The sequence below is a fragment of the Monodon monoceros genome, unplaced genomic scaffold (assembly GCF_005190385.1).
Source record: "Monodon monoceros isolate NGI ecotype Baffin Bay Population unplaced genomic scaffold, NGI_Narwhal_1 Super_Scaffold_18, whole genome shotgun sequence".
NCBI classification, from domain to species: Eukaryota; Metazoa; Chordata; class Mammalia; order Artiodactyla; family Monodontidae; genus Monodon; species Monodon monoceros.
In genome coordinates, this window is record NW_021703774.1 from 49,757,418 (window position 1) to 49,782,023 (window position 24,606).

The 24,606-nt window shown below is 37.1% G+C and overlaps 1 protein-coding gene across 8 annotated transcripts in view; it reads right to left on the reverse strand.

The window, feature by feature from the left end:
• RASAL2 (RAS protein activator like 2) overlaps nucleotides 1-24,606 on the reverse strand; it is a 387,077-nt gene that overhangs the window by 91,866 nt on the left and 270,605 nt on the right. For all 8 annotated transcript variants that reach the window (XM_029231144.1, XM_029231143.1, XM_029231145.1 and 5 more), the window contains one exon: nucleotides 1,512-1,618. In XM_029231144.1, coding sequence (XP_029086977.1) covers nucleotides 1,512-1,618 — 107 coding nt within the window. The remainder of the gene's footprint in view (nucleotides 1-1,511; nucleotides 1,619-24,606) is intronic.

The following is a 24,606-nucleotide window of genomic DNA, read 5'->3' on the forward strand; positions in this document are numbered from 1 at the left end:
TTCATGTATATGCACCATTGGTTTATTACTTTTACTCAAAAATAATTAGTCTTATTATTAAGGTAAACCTTAAATTAGCTGTCAATTTATTGTTTAAATATAAATGAAAATTGTTATTTCTAATTAATTCAAATTTTAAAAGGCCAGTCATGAACTTCAGATTCAATATAGGAAGTATTTCAAAGTTACCACATTGCAGAGGAATATTCTTCTTCAGCTACTGATGTTGAAAAAAAAAAAAATTAAGTATTCACCATTCTATTCTAGCATGACAGTAGTAAATATTCAAATTCTAACTCAAACCTTTTCACCAAACTCTTTATAGTTAGTTTCACTATATTTGATTGGTTTCATCAGGAAAATAAGAAGGGGAAGGGAGAGAAAAGATGCTTTTTTCATTCATGAAAACAAATTTTAAATAGATAGTTATGTCTATTAGAATAAAGAAATTTAGTAAAAGGCATGAAATCCAGTATTTTAAAACTCCTGTCACGATTTGGTTAGAATATTAATCCAACACTTGCTTGTGGTCTTTAAAAATGAGAAGATTTGTAAAAATTTGAAAGGTGTCACAATAATAGATATTCACAAACTCTACAAGGCACCTAGATATAACAAGGGGAAATCTTGCTTCTCAGGATTAATGTAAAATAAAACATTCACTTTGGTTAATTTACAAGTGAATGCCAGCTTTATATCTCAAAATACCAGTTCTACTTAAAAGGTCATCCTAACTTTAAAAAATTGTATTGGAATAAAGAACACAACGTATTAACTTGGCTGAATTAAAAGAAAAAAAATCCTTTTTTTCCCAATAGAAAAGGCTATTTCTACTTTATACTGATTTCCAGTGTACCTATAATAATGACTAACTTCACGGATGTAATTCTTTTCAAGTTTAAAAATAATTAATTTTAATAAAATGATATGAATAGAAAGTAAGTATATTTCTTATTCAATAAACAAAGAAAATGGATGAATTAAAATCTAGGCTACTCCAAGTTATATCAAAGAGGTCCAAATTGCAACTGGTAGTCACCTGACCTGATCACTTACAGACTTTCCATCTCAGTATTCCTTCATATTTAATATTGATTCTCAGTACTGCCTAGTCAGTTTAAGGAGTATTTTTAACTGGAATATTTCTTCCAGGGTATTTCTTAAGCACTTATATAGTCATCTAAAAGATGGCTTAAGCAAAGCATAGGCCAGGTTTCAGGATTAGAACTCACAACTGTCTAATTTTCTAATCTAATTTTCTGATTTTCTGCTCTGCAACTTTATGAGTCTCATCATTCTCTGCTTAGGCTCCATCACTAAAACCACTATACGCCATCCTTTAAAAAAAAAAATTCCTACCAGCATCTTTATAAAATTGTGATAGGTTTTAGTTAGTAACTTGATAAAGAAATTCTTGAAGAACAAAATGTTTTGATTTCTTAGCAACTGTCTCTAACTCTAAAAAGAAAGGAGAAAAGTAAAGTATTCTTTTAGAGAAGAGAAACACTTACTGGTACTTTGAAGGGTGAGGTATTTGCAGTATCCATAGAGTTGGGTTTCTCTGATGTACTGGTCCCTGAGATACTCCGTCTGCGGGGGGACCTTTCTGCTGGCACCTCTGGAAAAGAAAAAAAGAACATCATAAAAAACCCAAATTTAGGATCTTTCGCTAACCTGTAAAATTATTGATTTTTTTCTCACAAAAAATCAGTCTGCTTTAAAGATACATTACATTCTATCTCTACATAATTTGTTTCTTTATCTCTAAAGAGATATTATCGAGACACTAGGGAGACTTGGTCACTGTTAATTATCTGCTTTACTGTGACAGCTTATATCCTTATGCACATATAAAAAGTAATTTCCTCTGAGCTATGTTTAATATCTCTAAGTTCACTTAATATTTGTATCTCAGTATATGAATCTACTTCTCTATGTCAGCAATATAGGAGTTAATATAATCCAGTGAAATTTTTTCATATTCTTGTGAACAAATTTTGCCTAGTGAACATGATTTGATGGTGTCTGCACAAAGGTCAAAGTTCAGTTCTGTGCAGATAAGATGATTCACTAGCCTGCAGCCAAAGGTCCATGAGAAGACTAAAAGCTGCTGCTAGGATAAAATAACATATATGCCTATGCTGCTATAAAAATAGATCAGCTTTTCCTTGTTCTGGCAATATGACCTCACTAAGATCTTACTCTGGAATCCTAAATCTCTTCAAACTGACCTAACAAGCTTCAGATTTTACAGATGATGTGGTATTCTCCAATTTAATTACTATACACTATATTAAGGTTACATTAAAAATTTTTATAGAGTGATATACATATATATGCATATATATATGCACATAAACACGCACACACAGATGATAGATATATACATATTATACCTTTATCACAACTGCTTCCCATCTCCACTTCAACTGACAGACATAGGAATCCAGCTTCTCAGATAACATTAGATAATCTCAACATGGACAAGGGAAAAAAAAAAACACATCCTAAAAAGAGTATTCTGTGTTATCTTCCAGATCTTAAAAAATAAGGAGTAAATCGTGACTCCGGAGACTGACATTTTGATTCCTGCTGTTCTCCCTTTAAAAGATAGATGCAGTTTAAACTTCCATTTCTGGCCTCCTGGCCCCTGGGATCCGTGCTACTTCCACTTAAGAAAAAGCGTTTTTTCTCGCTCCCTCCCCTGTGTCTTGCTCTTCCCCCTCCCTCTCTACAGCTTGCAGAGAGAGCAAGCGAGAAAGCAACACACAGGACTGCAGCTATTCAATCAATTGTTCCGACTGCACATCCTCATTAGTTACTTTCAGGCTATTAGCAGACGCCCAACCACTGCCTCCCCTCAGTTACAGCAAATTTCATTGTATTACACTAATCTGCAGAAGAAAAAACATTTCCTGAAATTTATATTCATCTAGTGCCAAAAGGACACCATTTTACACAGACCCAGTAATACACACAAATCAATCCCTCCTATGAAAATCCAGTTGGGAGTGCTTACCCTATTACTATCTTTGCATGCTGGACACTGATTTTCTTCCGTGACTAAACATTTCTTCACTGTGACATCCTGACCAGTAAGACATAAGCCAAATCGCAACATGCCTAATGACCGAGAGGTTGACAACACAGCATCTTAAATGCATGCAGTACAAGAAAGTTCCATGCTATTACTGTGTTTTAAAATTATGACCAATAACTGCCTCTCAACTTCTCTCTAACCATCTGTGGTTAAATGAGCCTTAATGTACAAAGCCATTTTCAGAATTAGGCACACATGAATTCTACTGCACATTTCTAAAAAATGGTACTATAATTAAAATTCATAGGAATGGCACAAAGCACTGAATTTAAACAAATCAGTTTGTCAGAGCACACTGAACAACAAGACCTTCAGACTCCAGGAAGATGACTTTAAAGGGTGATTATCTAAGTCAGGCAATTCTATATGGGGGGCAGGCAGGTGGGGATAGGGGCTGTTGAAGGTAGAAGGAGATCTCACCTTTCGTCTGATAATTACTGATCATTAGAAGATACATGAGATTGAATATTACAATATAATATATTTTAATCTCTGAATAATTGATGGAGAAACCATATTGGGAGAAAAATAAGTTCCATTAGCAAGGATAAAATGATCTAGTAAACAGTTTTCCTTAATTTGCAATGTTCTGGCTAAGGAAGGAAAAGAAACTTATCTCCTTACTGTCTTCCAAACATCTAATTTTAGTTTTCAGGCATATGAACTCATTACGTAAATATATTTCAGTGCTTTTAGCTATTTGAAATTATTTTGGCTATAATGAGCAACCACATTTCAAACCCTAACAATATGTTCTTTGTTATACTTATCTTTAGATTCTCTTTCTGTATCATGAAAAAAAAAAATCACAACTCTGATGTAGCTTAAAGAATGTCACTGGGGGCTTCCCTGGTGGCGCAGTGGTTGAGAGTCCGCCTGCTGATGCAGGGGACACGGGTTCGTGCCCCGGTCCGGGAAGATCCCACATGCTGTGGAGCGGCTAGGCCCGTGAGCTATGGCCGCTGAGCCTGCGCGTCTGGAGCCCGTGCTCCGCAACGGGAGAGGCCACAATAGTGAGAGGCCCGTGTACCGCAAAAAAAAAAAAAAAAAAAAAAAAAGAATGTCACTGGGTTCAAAAAGAAGAAATTAAATTATTTTTGAAGTTTGAACAACTGCCATTAAAGAGGGAAAAGCAAGGAAACAAAATAAGCTAAATCAACTAATGATAAGAGGAGGAAGTCTACACTTCTTGACTTTCCCAGCCCTCACATCAGTGCAACTTATCTGCTGATGTCTTTGAATGTTAGGGTTGCTTAGTTTTCAGAAGATTCATAACTATTTGAAAGCTGAGAGAAGAACATATACCCAAAGAACTAATGACCACTTAGAAACAGGGGAGCAGCATCAGGAAGAGCAGAATTAACAACTTGCTGTATTAGTCACAGGCTGGCCTGCATGTTAAACTTGTCCAGCTACCTCTGACTTTAAAGCTCCAAGCAAAAAGGAAAGCTGCTACTATGCTCTTAAAGCTACATTTCTGCTGATTTGGATGGAAAATCTATACCAGTCCCAGTAGACCAAAATTAGACAGCTTTCTATCCTACCTGCCCCATGCTACATACTACTGCATTATTTTCACTTGCTGTAAAAATTAATATTCTTTTCATAGTCACAGTATTAAATTACAGTCATTTAAAAATATGCTCTCTCTCTAAGACAAGAGGCATATGATATTGTTTCGGTAGATAAAGGTCTAAAACTAATTTGTTCACTTTCTCACCCTCTAAAAATAATATTTTTCATCTTCAGATTGAAAGGCAAAAAAAGTTATAAAAAGCCCAGTTAAGTTTTAAATTTATCTCTTCATTTCCTTTGCCATTGGGTATGAACTGAGATGAGGTGACAACTTATAATAATGAGAGATAACCTCCAATACAGCTCCACATAGGATGATGTATTGAACAAAGAGAACATCTGGATGCTTTTCTTAGCAGCTCTACCAACTATCTGTGTGATTACGTGTAAGCCATTTCAACCTTTCCTGCTCTGGTCTGCATTAATAAACTGGGTTATTCAGACCAACCAGAGATGAAGACAAGATGCATCAGTTTATATGCTTTGACCCAAAATTAGCTTTTTGGAAGAATGGGGCTCTCTAAATCCAAAATACGTTATTACAATGTCATTTCCTCAAAATACACATTTTCTTCTATGTCAGTGTGCTTTCTTTTAAAAGTGTGGCAAAGTAATTGACAACTAGATAATTATAAGGGCAAAGGCACTTTTGGTGGAAGATGTGCCTATCTGACAAACAGAACTCAATTCTGCCTTTCAGACCTAATAGTGTGTTCATGGCCTTTAGTTTACTTATAATGAAGTCAATGTAACAAATGGTGTTTCAGGGAGGGAAAAAGAAGAGGACAGAGAAAGGGAGATGAGTAGGAACAATAATTTCACTACAGTAACTATAGTGAATAGGTAGATAGATGCATTGAGAAGGTGAGTGAGAGCCAATACTTAAGGAAGTGAAGAGGTCAGGCTTGTAGATTTATCAGGGAGGGAGACTGCAGACAGAGGGAGAACAATACAGAGCTTCTAGGGTAAAGTGCAGCTGGGAGGCCAGTGGGGCTGCTGTCAGTACGTGGGGACAAATAATAGCAGAAGGCCTAAGAGGAATTAGGGCAGGCGTGCTCAGATCATGTAGGCTTTGTAGGCCTACACATAAGGACTTGGCTTTTTACTCTGAAAGAAAAACCACCTGGTGAAATGCACTTCATCCAAAGGTACAAGTCACAAAGAAATACTATGGAGAGACACTTATTGGCACTTTCTTAATTTTTTTTTTTTTTAGGATTTCGAATAATGAATGTGATTGAAATGATTCTAGAATATTATTATGCTTGGAAAGAGAGTAAGGAAAATGCTTATATTAACTGAGGGGTAGGTTCTAAAAGCCTCTACAAATAAATGAGAAAAGTATCTATTATGTAATGTCATTATGATAAAATATCTATAAATATCAACTATATTTACTCTTTGTTCAGTCACATTTAACCAAATTTCATACACTGTCATGTCATACATGCATATACTTAACATAAACAACATAGCTAAAACTGTCATGAATTCTGATAATGTCTATTACTTAGAGTAAGTTACAATGGTTTTTTTTTTGAAGTAGAGGAGATGATTCAAAAATACGTTTTTTTAGGAGAAAAAGATGTACTTCAAAATTATTTAAGTACCTCTTTTGTGAATAATTTGTCTAAGGCAGAAATATTTTTCTATTTTTATGATAATTTGAGTTAATGTTAAATGCTTGTTATGTGCTAACCACTGGGTCTAGTATCTCTCTTACTTAGTTCTTGTGGTAGCCCCTGAGGTAGTAGCAATTTATTACTCTCTTAGATGAAGGTGGAAGCAAAATCTAAAGAAGAGAATAACCTTACCAATGCGAAAGTAATTTCAGAAAATTCAAAACAAACGATAAACAGACTGAAGAAAGATATTTATAAAGTTTCGATTTGGTAGACAATGATGTAAGGAACCAAAATATCCTCCTTACAGCAAAATTCTCTAGTTATGACAGACCAGAAAAACATTACATGTTCACAGATGCAGTCAGATGGCATATACAGTATGTCTAAATACTTCACAATAGCAATCCAAGCCAATTCCTAGTAATTTTGTGTATAGAATTATAAAACATCAATGAATGTGAATGCTCTGTCAATTATAATTATTCACAGGCCCCATTAATATTTTTGACATTATATTTAGGAAACAAGTTCTCTATTGTTATCAAAAGGAAATTCTTTAGTTCACTTCAAAAATCTTTTCAAAAATCAAAAACATTTCAACAAAGCATGATAAAAAATTAAATACACACCGGAATGTTTGTTCACCCATTCAAGTCACTGGAATTTCAATGTGTATAGTGTTGCTGTGAATGAATCCACTTCGCTATCATCTATTTTCCCTTATATTGCAAAAATGATGACAAAATAGGATGTGATAAGTCCATGGCTCAAGTTATTAATGAATGAGTTAATAAGCAAATAACTTATTTCTCCATGCTGTGAATTCTAAATTAGGAGAATGCTTCTTCCACAGGAGGCACAGAAGACACTTAAGGAACAGAATAGGAAGGAAGGAATAGTATTAGGAAATGGGTTTGTACCTCTTTATCAAGAGGGCCTTTAATAACAAATGGCAAACATGAAAGAAAAAAAAAGGCTTCATGACGTTTCATACTTTTTGTTGGAGGATCCCTTAAAGGTAATGAGAGCTTAAAGATGAAGGTAGAGAAGAATTTTATAAAGGAAAAGTGACAAGAGCAAAGAGGAGAAAATTACATCCTGCATTTATATAGTTGCTAACAACATAGCACCTGGGTGTTTTATAGACTTCACCACCTGATTTTCAGTAGGACATTTTCTGCTGTATCTCACTTTTACTGCTGTAAAGCTGAGGCACTGACAGTCACTACCATTCAGCTCCTCTGGAGTACAAATCCCCAGAGCCACTTTAATTCATCCAATTTGTATCACTTAGACTGCAGTACTTCACTCAAACAAGCAGTCCTTTCAAGTTTGCATGCCCTAGACACATTTCAATACATACAAATTGGTGCTAAGTACAGAAATGTGGTGAATTCTCAGAAAGTAAAGGCATCTAGTCTCCCTCACCTTTTTTTTACTTCAACAAATTTATTCCCTATTATTATTTTTTAAAAATTCTTCTTGTTAATATAGTAGGAGAACAGATTTCTCTCTGGTCAAGCAAGTATTCCATTTCTTCAACTTAGGGTTTCACATGATTATACTGGATGAGATGATAGAGAACACTTTTCACTGTCAACTGGAAAGACACAGTTTAGAGATATTTATATGGTTATCTTAATTTTCAAATACAAAGCGTATCTATGGTTCTTAGTGATAACAACCAGGGATCTTAGTAGTAATAATAAAAGTATAACAAGGATAACTGCAACACCAAATTAACATTCTTATTCCTTATTACATGCTAAGTGTTTTATATTAATTTTCTCTTCAATCCTCACAATTCTCTGGAATTGGAATTATCGCCCCCGTTTTACAGATGAGGAAGCAAGGTGTTCTATTACTCTGCCCATGTTTGCAGGGCTGGTAAAGGGCAGAATCAGAATTAGAACCCATGCAATCTGAATCTAGAGGCTATACTTTTTTTTTTTTTTGCGGTACGTGGGCCTCTCACTGTTGTGGCCTCTCTCGTTGTGGAGCACAGGCTCCGGACGCGCAGGCTCAGCGGCCATGGCTCACAGGCCCAGCCGCTCCGCGGCATGTGGGATCTTCCCGGACCGGGGCACGAACCCGTGTCCCCTGCATCGGCAGGCGGACTCTCAACCACTGCGCCACCAGGGAAGCCCTAGAGGCTATACTTTTAATCACCACGCATGCTATCCTGTTCTCCTTGTGTTTTGTATAATGGATTGTAATGAAGAAAAATAAGGTAAACAATCATGGAGACTTCAATTTTCTTACTTCTTCCTAAAAATAACTCAAAGAACTTTAACAAGTGCACATGATTCTTCATATTTTAAAGAGAATTAAATCATACTCTTTGGGGGATAATTTACTGCAAACAAAACCCCATCAAAGAAAACTCTCAATCCTGGAATGCTAATGCTAATAAGAACATTATAATCAAGAAACAAAGAGGGGTGAGGCAATGTGGTAAAGAAGGAGAAAAGTTACTTGCTTAATGTAATGGTGAAAAAATTTGAACAAAATAGGAATTAAGCTATAAAGAATATCTACCACTGATTCCTTGAATTAAAAAGTGACAAAAAACCCTCCAAAAAATAACCCACCCTTAGGGGGATGGATGAATAAGCAGAGCACAAAGGTTTTTAGGGTAGTGAAAATATTATGTATGATACTGTAAGGGTGGGTACATGTCATTACACATTTGTCCAAACCCACAAAATATACAACATTAAGAATGAGTCCTACTGTACTATGTACTTGGGGTGATTATGATGTGTTAGTGTAGGTTCATCGACTGTAACAAATGTGTTACTCTGGTGGGGGTACTGATAATGGGGGGAAACTATGCATTTGTGGGGACAAGGGTACACAGGAAAATCTCTGTAACTTTCTCTTAATTTTGCTGTGAACCTAAAACTGCTCTAAAAGAACAGTCTTAAAATAAAAGAAAACCTGCCCTTCTATCCTCATAAAGCAATCTTCAGTACACCTAAGTGGAAAGATAACTACTTAGGCCAATTCTATGAGACAAAAATAGATAAAAAGCATTGGTCAGCATAAAGTTACTGTTTTGAACATTTCAATCTAGTTATTTATGAGATTTTCTTAATCTCATAGCTTCATTTTGGTGAATAATATTTTGTCTTCAACTCTGGAAGACAATAGATCTTCTAATTTACAGAGATGCTCTAAGACCTTTATCTAAACTTTTTCTATAACTGACTTTATTAGTATGTTTCAAATATAATTCTGGGTAAATCTGATTTATTCATACCATAATTTCACTGTTCATCTCTAAAATCTTTTTTCAAAAGATCTGATCCTTGATTATGCCAGGGTCTTTTAAGACTAATTTGGGTTTTATTCCAAAACAGACATTAATAGAAAGCATTGAAAGTATTGAAAACATAGAAATATTTAAGCCTCTAATAAAGATGAGAACTTAATGATTTACTGAGGACCAAATATGCATGCGGCGCTGCACAAAAAACAAAAAATCTTTACAGTGGACCTCACTTACTAGTGAAAGTAGCAGAAACGGGAGGAGCCTGTAATGTTGATTGGTACCCCTTTAGCCACCAAACACTGTCAAGTCTCTCTTTGAACGTTGACTTCATTTTGTTCTCTTTATTTCCACTACCATATATCACTCTAGTCCAGGATTTTTTATTTTCTCATGTAGATTACGGCAGGACCCTCCTAACTAATCTCACTGACTCCTGTCTCTCTCTGCTTAAAGCTATCCTGCTCACCATTACCAGATTAATCTCCCTCAAACAGTACTTTCTTAATGTAATTACCTTCCCAGAAATCTTAAAGATAGACAATCAGGCATTGAAAAAATATCACTTAGCCCCCACCTTACAGAGTCACTCTTTTCTGCCAACACTTTCCAACAAATTGCCTTAGTCAGATGATCTCTGATCTTAAACGGGCCATATTAATTCCTCTGTGTCTGTCTTTGCTAATGGTTTTCACCTATCTGCCAAATCTTAGGTAACCTTCAATACCAATTTCAATTCATCTGCTTCCATAAAACCAGGCCTAATTATTCACATTTCTTTGATTTCCAAGTAATATATTTGTATAAGTTCACATTACTTGATTATATGTTCTCTAGCTTTGGATGCCAAACTACGTGAATTCAGGTCTTGCACTGCAAGATTTGAACAGTGGTGATCCTGTCTAAATTTTCAAATAAAATAAATTTTAATAAATAGAATTCTCTGAATTTTAAGTATTTCTCCCACAATGTTTCCATAAACCATTTGCACCCATTCTTGCTTGTCTCGCAGGGAATACTGAAACAGAATAAAAGACAATTGGTAACAAATAAATTTTAACTAAACAACTAAAAAATTGTTCAGCATAGTCTGGTCACCTTTTTTTTTCCTTTAATAAACACATGTGATCGTATAGAATTGCCATTTTTTTTGTATGTTAAAATGGAAAAATATCAGCAATTTCATATGGTTCAACTTAATTCATAATAAAATTATTAATAAATTTTCTAGTTATTTCTAATTCACATATGGCATTAAAGTGTATCACTAATCAAGTTTAAGAATCACTCTCATTTTATGTCTATTAACTTGAATCTTCCACTATAATTGAGATTTTGATAAAGAAGTTTCATGGGAGATTAAGTTTTTCCTTCTATGCATCATTCTATTTAAAGATTCACAAATTTTCAGGTTCTATTAAGAAGCACAATTAAACATAAATTAATCAGGTTTATGTCTTGATATTTTCTTATTAATTTCTATTTTCTTGAGATATCTGTTCACCTTGATTTCCTTTAGTTTTTTAATTGCATATCCCTATAAGGACAAATTTTGAAAGAATTTCCTTTTTTTTTTTCCCTTTTCTAAGGATATCCCCTCAACAAAGGATGTAATACTTAAAAACTCTAAGGTAACCATGACCACCTGTGGGGCTCAATATGAATTGCCATGCTTAGGTTTTAGCATGGTTCTTAGCATTTTTTTTTCAATTTAGATACCATTTATTCACTTGCAATGAAAAACTGAACTATCACTGAATGTAAATATTAATGCAAGTGTGATCCAGCGTTTATTCTTTTTCAGGAGTCAAGCTATATGAGAAATCAAACCACAATCGGTGGTAGATTTTAAATTATTGATTCAATTTCTTTAATGGTTATAGGTAGCAGCCCTACTTACATTTTTTTTATTCCTACTGTAGCCAATTTTAATAAGTTGTATCTTTCTTTAAAATGTCCATTTTCTTCAATTTTCTATTTCTTCAATAGTCTATTGTTTAAGTCTCTGATTTTCTGTAATTGTGTCCTTTTTCCCATTTCTAACATTGTTTATTTGTGGTTTTTCTTCTGTCTTGGTCAAATCTTGACAGTTTTATCTTTTTTTTTTTTTTTTCCGGTATGCGGGCCTCTCACTGTGTGGCGTCTCCCGTTGCGGAACACAGGCTCCGGACGCGCAGGCTCAGCGGCCATGGCTCACGGGCCCAGCCGCTCCGCGGCATGTGGGATCTTCCCGGACTGGGGAACGAACCCGTGTCCCCTGCATCGGCAGGCGGACTCTCAACCACTGTGCCACCAGGGAAGCCCAGTTTTATCTACTTTCATTGGACTTCTTTAAGAAACAACTCTTAGCTTTATTGATACTATTATGTTTAATTTCTGTCTTCTATTTCATTATCATCTGCTGTTATCTTCATTATTTCTTTCCCTAAACTTTCTTTGGTTCTATTCTTTCTTTTTCTGCCTTGTTGAGCTGAATGCTTAATTGGCTCATTTAATTTTATCCTTTTCAATATAAAAGATTAGGGCTGTAAGTTTCACTTAGTAACTATTTTAGCAATATTTCACAAGTTTTGATATGTACTATTTTCAGGATGTTTAGTTCTAAATATTTTATAATTTCCATTGTTATTTTTTTCTTTGACTAAAGAGTTATAATAAGTAACTTTAAAAGTTTCCAAAAAGAAAAATTTTAAGAGTAAATTTTTTGGTACTAATTTCTGACTTAGTTCATTAGATCAAGAGAATATGTTTGGGGGACTTCCCTGGTGGTCCAGTGGCTAAGAATCCACCTTCCAATGCAAGGGACACGGGTTTGATCCCTGGTCAGGGAACTAAGATCCCACATGCCGTGGGGCAACTAAGCCTGCCCACCTCAACTACTGAGCCTGTGCACCACAATCAGAGAGCCCACGTGCTCTGGAGCCCCTGCGCCACACCTAGAGAGAAGCCTGTGCACCGAAAAGAAGAGCCTGCGTGCCTCAACAAAAGACCCCGCATGCCACAACTAAGACCTGACACAGCCAAATAAAGGAAGGGAGAAAGAAAAAAAGAAAGAAAGATTAAAAAAAAAGAGAATACGTTTGTATGATATAAAGAATTTGATTTGTTGAGATTTGTTTATGCCCCAATCCACTGTCAGTTTTCATAAAGATTCCATATGTACTTGAGAAGACTACATAAGTTGGATTCAGGATTCTATACATGTTCATTAACTCAAGCTAATTTTGTTTTTTATATCTTCTATACCCTTACTAATTTTTGTAAATAGGATTGTAGATTTATCAATTTTTCCTTATACTTCTGTCAATTTTTCCTTATAAATTTTAAGGCTCTGTTATTGAGTGCATGTAAGATTGTTATAATTTTCTAGTGATTTTTATATGTTATCATTACATAGGGACCTCCTTTATTTCTAGTAACACTTTCTGACATAAAGATCCATTTGATTTCATTTTCAATGGCTATGGTATAGCTTCCTTTTAATTAGTATTTGCCTGATATATCTTCTCCCAAAACTTTTACTTTTTTTTTGGAGGAAATAAATATTTTAAAATTTTATTTATTTTTTTATTGAAGTATAGTTGATTTACAATATCATGTAAGTTTCAGGTGTACAGCACAGTGATTCAGTTATACATACATATATATATTCTTTTTTTAAATTATTTTCCCTTCTAGGTTACTACATAATATTGAGTAGTCCTTGTTGGTTACCTAGTTTATACACAGTAGTGTGTATATGTTAATCCCAGCCCCTAATTCATCCCTCTCCCACCACCAAAACTTTTACTTTTAACCCTCTTGGGTCCTTGTGTGTGTGTCTCTTTTTTTGGCCACACCACATGGCATGGGATCTTAGTTCCCCGACCAGGGATGGAACCTGTGCCCCCTGCAGGGGAAGTGCAAAGTCTTAACCACTGGATCATAGGGAAGTCCTGCTTATGTCTCTCTTATTCACAGCACTTTAAAAAATTGAGTCTAACATACTTTACCTTTTTAACATTTTTATATATTGTTTTCTGATACAGTTGGATTTTATTTTTACCATGTGTTTGCTGTTTACTTTATTTCTATGCTTTTTTTCTGATTTTCTGTCTTTTCTCAGATTGATCAAGTTTTAAAAATTCATTTTCTCCTCTACTGTTTTTGAAATTATGCACTGTATTTTTATTCTTTTAATAGTTGTCCTTAACATTTTTTAACACATGTACCTAAAGCCTAAAGCTAATCCTGATTTCTATCCTTCTCTTGAATAATTCAGTGATCTTAAAATGCTTCAATTTCAATTACCCCCTTCCTATCTCTGACATATTATTGTTGTCCACTATTTCTGATTTACCTTATCAGAACTGTGGTTATGAATTCTCAGGGGATTTTTATCTTCCTCCCTCCCCCATCAGTCCAGTCTAAGCTAAATAAGATTTATCAATTTTGTCAGTCAGCAGATTTTAAATTTCCACTTTCACTCTACAAGTTTCGGTTCTAATTCCTCTCTTTGTTTGGTCCCTAAATCTATCTCCTATCTTGTGGCCATTAAACCTTAACTTTTTGGAATTCTGAGACAGGCAAATGTCCCCAGGGCAATTCACTACCTGGATTTTTAGTTGTTTTCTTTTGTTCTCTTCCTGGGAATTTCCTTTCCCTCCTGAGAGGAGAGTTCAGCCATTTAGTTTTAAATGTTTCTTTCAAAAGACTCCAGGACACAGAGAACAGACTTGTGGTTGCCAAGGGGGAGAGGTTTGGGGGAGTGATGGAGTGGGAGGTTGGGGTTAGCAGATGTAAGCTATTATATACAGAATGGATAAACAACAAGGTCCTACTGTATAGCAAAGAGAACTATATTCAATATCCTGTGATAAACCATAATGGAAAAGAATATTAAAAAATGTATATATATGTCTAGCTGAATCACTTTGCTGTGCAGCAGAAATTAACACAACATTGTAAATCAACTATACTTCAATTAAAAAAATAAAATTTTCATTAATATGACATTTCTAGTTGTTTCCGTATTATTTTTCAGGATATCTAGTCTGACATATTGCCAGAAATGAGAGTTTTAATTTTTGAATATGCTTTCCACCGATGTTAGGTGTAATTAAAAAAAATCAGATAATAGTTGCTAATGCCAAATTATTAACTATAGTTAGTAGAGTCACTTAGACACTTAAAAATATTTAGATTTTAAAAAATCATGTTCCTCTTTTATAGAATTATCCTATTACTTGAATGACTTAATGAAATGAATTCATGTATATCAGTTTAGAAAATTTAAAGGAGTACAAAATATTTGTTAAGTATTTTCTTTTTTTCTAGAATTTGGAAAACCAATTTATAATGCGCTGAATAATAATTGCAAACACTACCAATGTACCCTAAATGGTACTTGTAGGTATGAGAATAGAGAATAGTAATAAAAGGTAGATCTGCCAGAATAATTTAGATAACTGAAAATGGCTGAATCTCAAACTTGTGGGTATCTGAACAGCATTCATTCATTCATTCATTCAAAAAAGTACTTATTAAGTAGTATTAATTAAGCACCTATTTACTACTATTCTGGAAAATGCCAAATATTAAGATCCCTACCCTGCAGTAGCAGGGGAGTGCTGGATGGGTACACAAATAACAACATAAATGGATACACAAATAACTAACTACAATGCAAGTCTGGATAAGACAAATGCCATAAGATTAATACAATGGCTATTATCTCCCTCATCTTTCCTACTTTCTATGGCTAAATCTCTGCATGCATCTTTGATTCCTGTATGAGTTTCTCCCTTCTCCCCCTCAAAAGGTTAATTCTGTGCCCTTAATCCCACCCTCACCCTCAAAACCATAAAGGATTTTTGTTCTCTCAGTTATCCTCCTCTCTTGTAAGTTCAATATCTTGTTCTCTCCTCCATCTAAAAATATGCACGTCTCCCCAATTTTAAAAAAAGGTACCTTTTCCTTTCTATCAGTCACAGATTTCTCCAGACCAGAGACCTAACCCGTGGCTCTCACTGTCTCACCATCTGCTGCCTTTCTCAATATTATAAAATCTGATTTCTTCTCCCTTAACTCTAATGAATGAAATAGCATCGATACCTTCACAGGTTATTAAAAGCCTCCCAATTGTCTAATTCAGTGTACAATAGTTTCTGACTTCTCTTGGGCTTTTGTAACCAATGACACTATTGACCACACTGTTGACCTTTTCTATCTTTCCATTAGGATTGTTCTGTATCTCTTCTTCCTCTCTACCCCACCCCACCCCTACCTTTGGTGTTCTTCAGGATTCAGTCCCTGCTCTCCACTTTTTCTTGACAGTCTCTCAACAGTAGATAAACTACAAATGCTTCAACAATCTTTCTTCTCTAGATGGCTCCCAGACGCTGCTCTCTACCTGTGACTTCATTTCCAATCATCAGAACTGTATTTCTATCCAGATGTGTACTAGTCACCTCAAACTCAATACATCTAAATAGAAATTACCCTCTTCCCTTAAAATCTGGCTCCCTTTCCCAACTTCTCTATTCCTGTTAGCATTACCATCAGCCTTCTAACTTCAAAAACAGTCTTTGATTCATTTTGTTCCCCATTCCTCTAATCGGTCACCAATTCTGCTGATAGATCCTTTATAATCTCTCCATATTTTCATTTCAGTTATTCATCTGAGCTGTGCAAATATTCATGTGCATCTGGAGTGTACTGGGTGCTGAAAAGACAGAGGATTGAGCCCCCGTTGTGGAGGCATTCACGATCTAGATTAATAATAAATAAACAACTAATTATAATATAGAGGGTTAAATCTTAAAATAGAGGCACTTATTTCATACCTGGACTACTGTAATAGCTTTCAAAGAGGTCTAACCACTTCTAGGCTCTTCCCCTAGTGTGACACTTTCAGATATGTCTTCCTAAAAGACTATTTTGACCATATTTTTTTTTGGCTCAAGAATCTTTAATTCTTCTCAACTGCTTTCAGGATAAAATTGTCACTAATTAGCCTGCCATGAAAGATCCTAAACAGTGAGCCACCAAATATCCTTCAAGTATTATCTCTTACCACTTCTTTACATGAACTTTCCATTCTTTTCAAATCAGTTTACTCTTCGGACATGAAAATAATTTAATATTCCTCATGACACTCCCTTCATACAGCAAACTCCACCATTTCCATAAAAATATATTCTATCATTTAAGATCCAGGTTAAATCCTATCTCTATAAGGCAACCTTCAGTGTTCCTAATCAAAAATGATGTCTCCCTTCTTTAAATGCTCAAAGAAATTTTTGCCTGGATAAATCATCTCACAATCAGGTCCTGCCTTATTTTATTTTCTCCATTGTTGTCTTGAATTATCATTAATTTTTTCTCACTTAATTGTACATAGTTCATGTTTTCTCCCCAACCAAACTCTATGCTTCTCACAAGCATCTCTATCTTATACTTCTTTGTATCCAGCCATAGTACCTAGCACGGTATCTTGTTCATGAGCAAGATTTGAAATAGGGGTAGGGTCTTGGAAAGTTCAGTTTGGATGAAGGAACACTGCCGATAGAAGAAACAGCACATGCAAAGGTAGGAAAGGGCAGTGCTTGTCCAAGATAAAGAAAGTTAATGAATTTGGTGGGATGAAGGGTCCTCCCTACCTCTGACCTACCACTGCCGAAAGGAATACTGGAATGTCAGGTGGAAGGGCCAGAATAAGTTCCAGAGTAAGGTGTTTTATCTGATAGGTGATGAGGGAGCCATGGAATTTTTAAATAGACTAATGAAGAGGGCACAGTTTCATGAAATTTCATCAAACCAGCAGTGCACTAAATTAATAGGAAGGCCTGAACATCACTTAAGTGGCTATTGTGCAAAGAAGAAGTAGTAAAGCCTAACCAGCATTGAGTGCTTTTCTTTCATCTCCTCTCCTAGAATGATATCTGCCATAAAATTCCTTAGGTAAAGAAAGCACAGTTGCATAGGTTATCTGATTCAATGTCCCTTTCAGTTCCACTTATCCTAGATTCACCATAAAGTAGACTGTTTTCTCTTGGCATCTTCCTTGGGAAAAGCACGTTCTCATCAATGGTAACTACATTAGCAAATGACTCACAGCAGGTTATTCCAAGCTATATCAAAGAGAGTTTGCTTCTAGTTCCTCTGGAGTTTAGTAAATTCCTGTTTATCCACAGATGGAGGTGTTTGCTACCTGTGCTCAGGACTGAGCTTCAATCCCTAAACTAAGACTTGCTGACATCCAGGGCTCAACCCTGCCACAGCAGAGCACGGGATACATAGCTTCTATTCACTCAGTAACTAACTTCTTGTTACAGCCCTTGAGCAGAATCATGACTCTGACTTACCTGTGTTTTATCTATTACATATTCTCAGGTTTCCTTCCACTAGGTGGATAATTTGTAGGAATTTGCACTTTTCTTCTAAGTATGTCCTAACATCCTTTGTCTTTATTATCCCCATCTGTGGATAAAGGGGAATGGGAGTGGGGGTGGGTGAGAGGGGGCACAAACTGTAGTACTTTTTATTTGCCCATCTCTATTTATTTGATCAAATCCTTTTTAGGCATAGTAGGGAAATAGCCAAAAAAAGAAATGAATTAATCTCGAGGATTGATAATTAAAATTCATAAAAAATATCATGCAAGAGCAAAGGAAAGATCTTTAGTGATGACTACCTTCCTTGCCCACGATGCAGTAGGGTCTAAGTGGTTGGTTTTACTCAGGGATATTGATATTTCTGTATGTGTGTGGGGGAAGGGAATGTGAAGCAAGTAGACTTAGAGCAGCTTCAGAGAAATGAGGAGTTAAGAGGTACATGTATTTCTTAAAGTCACCAAATGCCCAAGATAAGCAAAGCTATGATAAACAAATTAAGAATAGGATTAATATCTAAATATATGTATCTGAGTCTTTATAGAATCAAAAAAAAAAAAAGAAAACCTGATTAGGATGACTCTTTACATCTAAACTGCATAAAAAAAGAAATCATTTACGGAATGTTAAAATTGAAAACATAATTGAATTAATAAAACAGAAACTTATATGCTAAATATAATAAAAGAGAGTAAAATAAGACAGATATCTTTTGGAATGGTAGAAGAGTTTTCATAGGTCATAGAGAATATTTATGAGTAATAAATTAGAACACCATAAATTCTGCCCATTTACAATAAAGGTATATTTAAGGAAATATAGGATAAATCAAATTTATAAAAACGATAAATTTGAAGGCAATTATTAATCTAACAAAGGTATTCACAAGTAGGATTTTTATAAGTATCAACCTCTCCTATTAACTTAAGATACAACTGAATTTACAACCTAACTTTCCTAGGAATTTGTTTATTATATCAATAATTCCATAACCAATAATTGCTTTACTTAGAAATTTATTAGAAAGCACCCGTAAATGGAAAGTTAAAGTAATAGCTGGTCCATGTGTCCTATTTTATATACTCGGTCAAAATCTTATATATGAACATTCCAAATATTTTAAACCTTGCATAAAAGCTACTTCTCAATCCATATGTTGGCTTTTCTTGCACACAAAGCCTCCTCCCACTCTCACGCGGCAAGCCTCATCATCACTGTATTGAAAGGTATAGTAAAACAATAATACATTTGGGCTAGTAGAAGTTCTCTAAATACCACGAACAGCTGACCAGATGACATGGTAAGCCTTGCATGGAGCTGGCACTCTTTGTTAAAGCCAAGCAAACTGTCTCTTATTTCTCATAGCCAATGTTGATGGCACTATTTCTACAGACATAAAACTTGAAAAGCAAACAACTTAAACATATTCTGTTAATTCCTCTTCCCCCTTTTAAAAATACAGACGTGGATTTTAGAAAATTCAGGGTCCTACTCCCCAAAGTAAGAGAAGTTCAGACAACAAAGGGTTAAAAGAACAAGCAGAGCCCTACCGTACCCAGAAACGACAGAAGGCTCTTCTCCTCTTCCGTGCTACTATCCAACCACTCGGCCACATCACCGGGGGAAAGGAGACTCATTCTCCAGCCAGAAAACTTTTCCATACAGAGCACAATTACTGAATGATGGAGTGGGAAAAGAAAGATACAGAGACTAAATTCTTGGGGGTCTAATACTAAAATTGCTGGCTAGGCTGTAATAATGAGAGAGAAAATGTGATCCTCCCTCTACTCTGAATTCTGTCTCTGTGACACCAATCTAATACGGGGGGGGGGGGGGGGGGGAAGGAAATAGAGAGGGTTAAAAGAGGGTGATAGAAGAGAAGGAAAGAGAGATTTGTCCTTCAGTCTCTTGGTGTTAAGCTTTAGCCTGAAAGAAAAGCCAGGAAAAAACTGAATAATGATTTGTGTTCAATGTCAGGAGACAGCAAAGGAAAATAAAGAATAAAGATACTCAAAGAAAAAGAAACAGGTTCCTACAATGAAGCAGCTTAGATAACCAGACAGCACAATAGCTAATCAGTTAAGTAAATCATATCATCAAACAAAAACAAAGGCAAAAGAACAATTTCAGCATTTTGTTTTGTTCTGAGAAGAAAGGTTTTCAAATTTCCTTTCAGTCAGCCGGAAAGAACTGCAGCCCCCAACCCCTTCCTGCTTTAGCTGTTTCAACAGCATCCCAGCCCCCTTTATGAAGATTTCCTGTGAGCAAAGGCAGGTTGATAAATCTGTGAATAGGAAGCTCTCATCCCTCCTTTCTTCTGCTCCTCCTCCATCCCTCCCCCCACCTCGCATGGCGACTGCATTGATCGACAATAATGGAATCTGTAACTGACTGCCAACAGCAACATTAAGGATATTACAAGTCCACTTCATAAGAATTCGAGCCGGTGGTTGGAACTTGGGGGCAACTCTGGGGTTGTAGTCAATAGCTTTGTCTTTCTTAGCAAGAAAGGAAAGGGTGTGTGTGTGTGTGTGTGTGTGTGTGTGTAAAGGAAAGAAGGCTGAAATCTGAAAGAAGTAAGAGAAGTGAGCTTGTTGGGCTGAAGATTCAAAGATCCATTAATGGAGCAAACAACTGTCCTTCAACTCCTGTCACACTTACAATGTCATTGTGAAGGAATCAGATCCAGATGGATTTTTTAATGTGATTTACATTACATATTTACATGGTTTGATTTAGGATTATTTCACAGGCTTACGCCTTATTAATAGGCAGAGAAGAATCAAGCAGAAGAGGTATTTTGAGAGACCTAATATCCCGGTTCTCTGGAGATTGATTGGGTTTGTTACTATGAGGAAAAAAAAAACTCTCTTGAAAAGATAAGCGTTTTCCCCTGCATTAGCAAAAAATTAGCTCTTTTCCCAATATTCTACTCTTTCTTTCTATTCTAGAAATCTGCCTTCAGAGTGAATTCTTACTGCTTAAGGGTTACTATCTCAATATATAGTGAATCCATACCCCTCCTCTCCATGTTTACTTCATTATTCTTCTTCTGGACTCTTGTTCACTTTTTAAGTTCCCTGAGGACACAGCTTTGTAACCCTGGCGGCGAGAGCAGTGCCTGGGAGTGCACTTAGTATTTACTGAAGTTTTGGTTGGCTGCTCTAAAAGCTTCAACAGCTTCCACATTGGCAGGAGGTCTCAGGTTGGATATTTTACGATCTCTTTTTAAAATCAGTCATTTTGACAGTGACTTAAAAGTCGTTGTAGCAATAGTACCAATTGATTGAGAAAATAGAAAATGTTAAAAAAAAAAAAAAAGGGTATTAAACCTCGGGGAAGATGGCGGAAGAGTAAGATGCGGAGATCACCTTCCTCCCCACAGATACACCAGAAAGACATATACACGTGGAACAACTCCTACAGAACACCTACTGAATGCTGGCAGAAGACCTCAGACCTCCCAAAAGGCAAGAAGCTCCCCACGTACCTGGGTAGGGCAAAAGAACAAAAAAAAGGAAAAACAGAGACAAAAGAATAGGGACGGCACCTGCACCAGTGAGAGGGAGCTGTGAAGGGGGAAAGGTTTCCACACACTAGGAAGCCCCTTCGCGGGCGGAGACCACGGGAGGCGGAGGGGGGAGCTTCGAAGTCGCAGAGGAGAGCATAGCAACAGGGGTATGGAGGGCAAAGCGGGGAGATTCCCGCACAGAGGATCGGTGCCGACCGGCACTCACCAACCCGAGAGGCTTGTCTGCTCACCCGCCGGGGCGGGCGGGGCTGCGAGCTGAGGCTCGGGCTTCGGTCGGAGCGCAGGGAGAGGACTGGGGTTGGCGGCTTGAACACAGCCTGAAGGGGTTAGTGCACCACGGCTAGCCGGGAGGGAGTCCGGGGAAAAGTCTGCACCTGCCGAAGAGACTTTTTCTTCCCTCTTTGTTTCCTGGTGCGCGAGTGGAGGGGATTAAGAGCGCTGCTTAAAGGAACTCCAGAGACGGGCGCGAGCCGCGGCTAAAAGCACGAACCCCAGAGACGGGCGCGAGCCACGGCTAAAAGCGCGGACCCCAGGGACGGGCGCGAGCCGCGGCTAAAAGCGCGGACCCCAGAGATGGGCGCGAGACGTGGCTAAAAGCACGGACCCCAGAGACGGGCGGGAGACACTAAGGCTGCTGTTGCCGCCACCAAGGAGCCTGTGTGAGAGCACAGGTCACTATACACACCCCTCTTCCGGGGAGCCTGTGCAGCTCGCCACTGCCAGGTTCAGGGGATCCAGGGACAACTCCCCCGGGAGAACGCACGGTGGGCCTCAGGCTGGTGCAACGTCACAATGGCCTCTGCCGCCGCAGGCCCGCCCCGCACGCCGTGCCCCTCCCTCCCCCAGGCCTGAGTGCATCAGATCCCCCGAATCAGCGGCTCCTTTAACCCCGTCCTGTCTGAGCAAAAAACAGATGCCCTCCAGCGACAGACACGCAGAGGCAGGGCCAAATCCAAAGCTGAGCCCCTGGGAGCTGTGAGAACAAAGAAGAGAAAGGGAAATCTCTCCCAGCAGCCTCAAAAACAGCGGATTAAAGCTCCACAATCAACTTGATGTACCCTGCATCTGTGGAATACATGAATAGACAACAAATCATCCCAAATTGAGGAGGTGGGCTTTGAGAGCAAGATCTATGATTTTTTCCCCTTTTCCTCTTTTTGTGAATGTGTATGTGTATGCTTCTGTGTGAGATCTTGTCTGTATAGCTTTGCTTCCACCATTTGTCCTAGGGTTCTATCCGTCCATTGTTTTTTTTTTTTTTAATTTTTTCTTAATAATTAATTTAATTTTAATAACTTTATAATACTTTACCTTCTTTCTTCCTTCCTTCCTTCCTTTCTTCCCTTCCTTCCTTCCTTCCTTCCCTCCCTCCCTCCCTCCTTTAGACAACGAATCATCCCAAATTGAGGAGGTGGACTTTGAGAGCAAGATTTATGATTTTTTCCCCTTTACCTCTTTTTGTGAGGGTGTATGTGTATGCTTCTGTGTAAGATTTTGTCTGTATAGCTTTGCTTCCACCATTTGTCCTAAGGTTCTATCCGTCCCTTTTTTTTTCTGAATATTTTTTAATTCAATAACTTTATTATACTTTATTTTATTTTACTATATCTTCTTTCTTTCTGTCTTTTTTCTTTCCTTCCCTCCTTCCTTCCTTCCTTCCTCCCTCCTTTCTTTCCTTCTTGCCTTCTTTCCTTCTTTTCTTCTTTCTTTCTTTTTCTTTCTTTCTTCCTCCCTTCCTTCCCTCCCTCCTTTCTTTCTTTCTTTCTTTCTTCCTACTTCTACTAATTCTCTCTACTTTTTCACCCTTTTATTCTGAGCCGTGTGGATGAAAGGCTCCTGGTGCTCCAGTCAGGAGTCAGGGCTCTGCCTCTGAGGTGGGAGAGCCAACTTCAGGACACTGGTCAACAAGAGACCTCCCAGCTCCACATAATATCAAACGGCGAAAATCTCCCAGAGATCTCCATCTTAACACCAGCACCCAGCTTCACCCAACGACCAGCAAGCTACAGTGCTGGGCAACCTATGCCAAACAACTAGCAAAACAGGAACACAACCCCACCCATTAGCAGAGAGGCTGCCTAAAATCATAATAAGTCCACAGACACCCCAAAACACACCACCAGACGTGGACCTGCCCACTAGAGAGACAAGATACAGCCTCATCCACCAGAACACAGGCACTAGTCCCCTCCACCAGGAAGTCTACACAACCCACTGAACCAACCTTAGCCACTGCAGACAGACATCAAAAACAACGGGAATTACAAACCTGCAGCCTGCAAAAAGGAGACCCCAAACACAGTAAGATAAGCAAAATGAGAAGACAGAAAAACACACAGCAGATGATGGAGCAAGATAAAAACCCACCAGACCTAACAAATGAAGAGGAAATAGGCAGTCTACCTGAAAAAGAATTCAGAATAATGATAGTAAAGATGATCCAAAATCTTGGAAATAGAATAGAGAAAATGCAAGAAACATTTAACAAGGACCTAGAAGAAATAAAGATGAAACAAGCAATGATGAACAACACAATAAATGAAATTAAAAATACTCTAGATGAGATCAATAGCAGAATAACTGAGGCAGAAGAACGGATAAGTGACCTGGAAGATACAATAGTGGAAATAACTACTGCAGAGCAGAATAAAGAAAAAAGAATGAAAAGAACTCAGGACAGTCTCAGAGACCTCTGGGACAACATTAAAGGCACCAACATTCGAATTATAGGGATTCCAGAAGAAGAAGAGAAAAAGAAAGGGATTGAGAAAATATTTGAAGAGATTATAGGTGAAAACTTCCCTAATATGGGAAAGGAAATAGTTAATCAAGTCCAGGAAGCACAGAGAGTCCCATACAGGATAAATCCAAGGAGAAATACGCCAAGACACATATTAATCAAACTGTCAAAAATTAAATACAAAGAAAGCATATTAAAAGCACCAAGGGAAAAACAACAATTAACACACAAGGGAATCCCCATAAGGTTAACAGCTGATCTCTCAGCAGAAACTCTGCAAGCCAGAAGGGAGTGGCAGGACATACTGAAAGTGATGAAGAAGAAAAACCTGCAACCAAGATTACTCTACCCAGCAAGGATCTCATTCAGATTTGATGGAGAAATTAAAACC